Below are 5,638 nucleotides of genomic sequence, written 5' to 3'. Positions count from 1 at the left end.
GACATTTCAAGGGCTTAGGAAATATCTCCCTACCACCACTGTACAATTATTTTCATTTCTCCTCCTGGCCACGTCCAGATGCTTATTTGGTGCCTTTGAGACACAACAGTTAAAAAAAAAGAAAAAAAAAAAAAGAAAAAAAAAAAAGCCAACATCTCAGAGAAATGAGCTCAGTTCCTTTCTGGGTCCAAACTAGTGGTCTGGATCCTATCTTCGCATCAGGAGTTTGGCTCATGGTTTCCTAAAATCCTGACCTTACACTTTCGCTCATCCGTGTCCATCTGCCACGTCCCGCCCACACGTGCGGACTCCTCGTGGCTGACGTCTGCTGGCATTTTACTACTGAGGAACATTCTGGCTCCTGCGAACTCGGTTGGGCACGCTGTGTGCTCCTCACTCGCAGTCCAAGAGCCAAAGAGGATCCCGGCAAGGGCCACCCTCACAGAGGTTCCGGCTGCGAGCATCCTCCGGGGGGGGGGGAGGGGGTCTGTGTGACGTGTGTGCCACAATAGTGCTCACGAGCGGCAATATTGCCAAAGGTCTTCTCATTTTGGGGGGGGTGCCCCTTTTTAAACATTTATGCTATTTTATTTTTTCATCTCTATTAGTTGTCTTAAATCATTTCTTGAACAAGGTAGGGTATAAATAAAATACATAAGTAAAATTAAAATGAACGTTTAATAAAAAGGTGAACACTAAAATTTGACGGCCGCACAAAACCTGCTGCTTGTACGCCTAATATTTTCTTCTCCATTGTTTTATTACTGAACTCGCAGCAAATATAAAAGCTTTCAATTAGATTCTCTTTAAGAAAGCAAAAAATGAGGTATTTTCGTAGATAATGCAGAGCTAGAGCATTAAAATTTCAAGAAGCAATTGTTTGAAATGCCCAAAGCAGAAAGGTAATAACTAGCTTATGGTTCGTTAAAGAAAACGTTTTTAAATTTAACCTCATGCTGTTGCTGATCACATTATGAGAGATTGGAACTGGCTGGATATCCTAACAGCTCCCTCTCTACCCAGAGGCAAGACGACCAGAGGCCTTAGGGCCCCACTGGGAGTACTCTTGACCCACAGTGCTCAGTCATGTTGTTACTGAAAGGCAGAACCTTTGCCTCTGATCAGATCCTGCCCTCTCTGCCTGATCTCTTCAAAGCTGACAGCTCAAAACCTTATCTTTGGGGCCCACGCCACCTTTACCCCGATACTTTCTGGACTATACCTTGCACCCTACTCCCATGCTTAGCCCCAGCTTCTGGGAACCCCGCCCCGCTGCCCTCCAGGTTAAACTCATGACCTTGCAGGAGGCAGAGAGATAACTGTCTTTGGAAGAGAATAAACTCAGTCTTTTGAACAGAAAGAGCAAAGAAAGCTTTGGGAATTCATAACCTAATGCTAACCACAAGTTCTGGCACTGTTTTTCATTAGTACAAGATGGACAGCAAATTTAGCCAGGAGGAAGCATAACGAAACTTCATCAAAAGCTTGTACGTGTATATCTTTGTAAAATAAGCAAAACCTCATGCTTATCAAAATTCAAGAAATAACAATAAATATTAACTAAATATCTACCAAAGCTGGGCATTTGATACATAGTCTCACTACACTGGAATGCTCCAATATACAACATTCTGGCTCAAGGTCAAGTGCTTAATACATTGTTACCTGTTACTTACATCTCAATGGCAAAGAAACTGCAAAAAGGTTAAACTACTAGCCTAGAGGCACCAAACTCCCAGAAGAGTAAAACCGGGACCCCACACTGACAGAGCTCCGCGGTGCTGCCTCCTTGTGCTCTCTCAGGAACTCCATCCAGCATTGTGGCAGATAATTAAACAGAACTTTGAAATGACTTGTTCAAAGTCACTTGAGTGGCAGTATGTGCTGAAACTCCTGCTCCTAATGACCGTGCCCCTCAGCCTTTACTTCCAAGACACCGGAGAAATGTGATCCTCTGGGTAAGTTAGGTTTTTGGACAACCAAGGCTTACACCCTACTTGCCCAACGCACACAGTCTAAGCGGGGTCATTGTCCTCAATACCAAACTTTGAACATAACTAGATGAGACACTTGCTGAGGAATGACATTCTCAGATCCAGTTTTACAGCCCGTCATGAGATTAGATGAGCCATGAATCAATACACACACACACCTCACCTATTTAGCGGGGCCTGAGTGTGCCTAGTTGACGACCCCCATGCTCAGTTTCTGCATAAGGCCAACCCATTCTCACTGGGGGTTTGGGTGACCTTGCTCCCAGGTTGATCCTGATGAGAAGTGGCCCTTTCCTTCCCTCTGCAGTCCAATCTCGAATGTCTGCCCCACTCTGTGGTGTGACCTGCAGCCAGAGAAAGAAATCCAGACAACCAAGACTTGTGGAAAGAACACTGCAGCCTATGCCAGGGAAGGAACGAAAATGCGGGGCCTTCGGGAAAACGTTTTATTGGTCGGTGATGATTCTAGTTTCATGATGGTTGCTGAGGATGAAGACCCTGGAACACTCACCTACGCTCGTGCGCTACAAGAAAAAAACCTTTTTACTTCAGTTTATTTTGTACTCAACAACTGTGTGTGTGTGTTTTAGGTATTTACAACTTGAAAAAGACATTGGTTTCTTTAAGGCTAAAATCGACAGGGACGAGAGATCTTAAAACTTGGTTACACACACTGCTAAGTGACATGCATAACAATGAAACTCAAAGGTAATTCAACATTGGTAAAGCAGGAATTAGTGTAAATTATTTAGGAATAAATTAGGCTTAACACATGTCAATTAAAATGTCTTCAAAATGTATAAAGATCAAGAACATTTCAGTCTGCTTTACTGTTCAAGAATCCTTTCTCCAAATACATTTTGGAAAATCATCTCAGAAATCTCAGATCAGTTAGATTTTAGGGACCTGATGATGCATCTGACTATACTACGCCAGAGATGGCAATCCGGTTTGTGTGCCCAGGTAATGACAAACTACTCTTCCCAACAATGTCTGGCAGGCAGACAAAAGCTCTACTCTCAACAGAAAATCCAGAACACTAGAGAAAAGGAATCATTAAAGATCATACAAGTCTTGTGGATAACAGACTTTGGTGGTCCTGTCTAGCTGCCTGTTTTACTCTCTGGAACACAATTCAAGGGGATATTTTAAAGTTTAACACCTGGGAAGGGAGATTCTTAAGCTGACTTTTGACATTTCTATTTACTCCAATTGTTGTAGCTACATGTATTACCTGTAATTTTTACATTTTTAAATAGATTTCCTTGGATTTGTGTCAGGTTGCTTCTACCTGAGATTCCTAGGGAGAAGGGTCTGAACTTCTGAACACTGAGAGTTTTGAAGATACTCTTGAAGGTGGGAACAGGATCTCACCTCCTACGGTTATACTTAAATGGTGTCAAGCTGTAGAGCTGCCGGCAAACACATAAACAGATGTTACCTTCTCCTCACCACTCGTCAGAATCAAAATCACTTCTATTTTTTCTTTAACTCTCCAACTAATTCACTTTGTTTCAACTTCAGGTTGATTTCTAATTTCACAAAAAAATCCTAGTAGATATCAAGTCCAGAGATCACCTTCGGAGCTTCTCCTACAGAGTCGAGAGATAAAATTAGCTCGATACACCTTTTAAACTGAGTTTGTTGACAAAGGCAACACGAAGTGACTTAAGCAAGAGGACATGTTTCATAGGGATTTCACCTATGGCCATAAACACGAGAAGTGACTTTACTCGGAGAGAAATAATTTTTTTTTTTTTTTTAAGAACTATTTCTTTGGCTCCCATCCATCAGCTGAGTAACAATGACAGGCCCTCAGATTCCAGCAGTTTCAAAGTGTACTCTTGACAAATGTTTGCCTAGGACTCTGGCCAAGGCTATTACTATAGATCTTCTTGATTATCTGCAGCTGCCTAAGATTCAGTAATCCTGGTAAATGGGTTAGTGGCTGCTCAGTTACTAATAACCTAGCTAATTATCAACGAGTGACAAGAAAGGCTGATTTCAGAAAGGCTGGTTTCATTGATTGCTTTCCTTCTAAGAACCAGAGAAAACTTAAAGAATAACAAGTCAAACAGCTTCACCCACAGGGAAAGAAACTGAAGGCCAAAGTGATCTACCCTAAAGCCTTAGTGTTGATCATTTATAAGAACTCCAGGTGCACTATGGCGGCCTAACTTGATTTGCAATTCCCCAAACTGGTTCATTGGGTGTTTTAAATAGCAGCTAATATATTTGAGGGGTTCTGGTGTGGGGTGCCCGGGCACACAGTACCAAAAGCAGCAGCTCTGCAGTCAGAGGACTGGTAAGCTAGGGTGACAGCACCACATGGAGGTCGGGAGTTGGGGCTCCAGAATCAGACTGGCCAGGGCTGAATTCAGGTTCTTGTACTTTCTAGTGGTTTAACTTCCGGCAAGTTTCTCGATCTCTCTCTGCCTCAGTTTCCTCTGCCTCAATAATTCTTTGAATCAAGAATTATTATCACACCTACCTTCAGGGCTGACTGAGAACGAGATAACATGAAGTGTTAATTCAGCATTCAGAAAAAGTCAGCTAAGTTAACGTTATGCAGACAAACCCTGACAACTCATACTTGACCGGATTTGCCCAGGACGGCCAAACCCGGCAAGTTCTGATCGCTGAAAAGCCTGAGATGGAGTTAGTGATTCTCTGGCGGGGCTCGGAAGACCAAACTCCGCAGCTTCGAGAGGAAGGATCCGCTTTCTGACTTGACCTTGGAAACCTTCCTGCCCTTCACGTTGATCGTGACTGGACTAGTCGACAAGGAAACTTCCTGAGCCCCTACTCCGTGTGAGACGCTCCCTTATTATCTTTTATTCGGAGAAGAAACAGGGTACCAGCACCTGGCATGTGGAAACGGGCGCACAGGCTCAGGCCGTGCTTGGGACCCCATTTCTCTCCCGGCTTCAGAGTTTCGACCTAAACTGCAGCCTCCCGATGGAGGCTCTATGTCCGGGAGGCCTTTCCTTCCATTTCTGGACAGCTGCTCCGGGGAAAGGAGGACACGAGACACGTGCCTGAGCCTGGACACACCTCAGAGACCGGACATCTCCAAGGAAGACTCTGGGACCGGAGGAACCCCTGAGGAGGGTCCCTGGTGGCTTTGACCTTGGTGCCTGAGACTCAGTTTCCCATCCCGCCGACCGGGGGCGATGACACGGCCCCTCGGGCGGGGCAGGCGTGTGAGCCGAGCGTGGCACCAGGTCCGGGGGGGCCTGGGAACTCGACTCCACCTCCACCACCGGCACCCTGTCCCCTCCTGCGGCTGCGGAGGGCTTTGGCCTCGCCTGGACGCAGCGCGTGCGGCGCACTGACGGCCGAAAGCAGGGGCAGAGGCCGGCCGCGACACCCCCGGAGGAGGGGTCGGGGCGCGGGGAGCCCCCCGGTAAGCCGGCGGTCGTGCACGTCAAGCGGGGTCACGCGGCCTGCCCGCCGGCCCCGGCTGCCCGTGGCGGGAACGAGGCGGTCGCCGCCAGCTCGGACCTCCCGAACGACCGGGCCCGGCCTCAGCCCCGACGGCGCCCCACCGCAGGCCTCACCTCCCTGCGCACGTTCAGCAACGAGTAATAGTCTTCATTGTCCAGCTCCTCCTCGCTCAAGGCCGTCGCCATCTTCGCAACCTT

At 46.6% G+C, this 5,638-nt stretch overlaps 1 protein-coding gene across 1 annotated transcript in view; it reads right to left on the bottom strand.

The window, feature by feature from the left end:
* The window catches only part of DNAJC11 (DnaJ heat shock protein family (Hsp40) member C11), a 56,104-nt gene extending 50,472 nt beyond the window's left edge, over window positions 1–5,632 (bottom strand). The window contains exon 1 of the mRNA XM_006914391.2: window positions 5,555–5,632. Coding sequence (XP_006914453.1) covers window positions 5,555–5,626 — 72 coding nt within the window. The 5' untranslated portion in view covers window positions 5,627–5,632. The remainder of the gene's footprint in view (window positions 1–5,554) is intronic.
* Between the last annotated feature and the right edge of the window lie 6 nt (window positions 5,633–5,638).

Source organism: Pteropus alecto, unplaced genomic scaffold (genome assembly GCF_000325575.1).
Source record: "Pteropus alecto unplaced genomic scaffold, ASM32557v1 scaffold125, whole genome shotgun sequence".
Lineage (NCBI taxonomy): Eukaryota > Metazoa > Chordata > Mammalia > Chiroptera > Pteropodidae > Pteropus > Pteropus alecto.
This window is presented reverse-complemented; position numbering and strand designations above follow the sequence as displayed.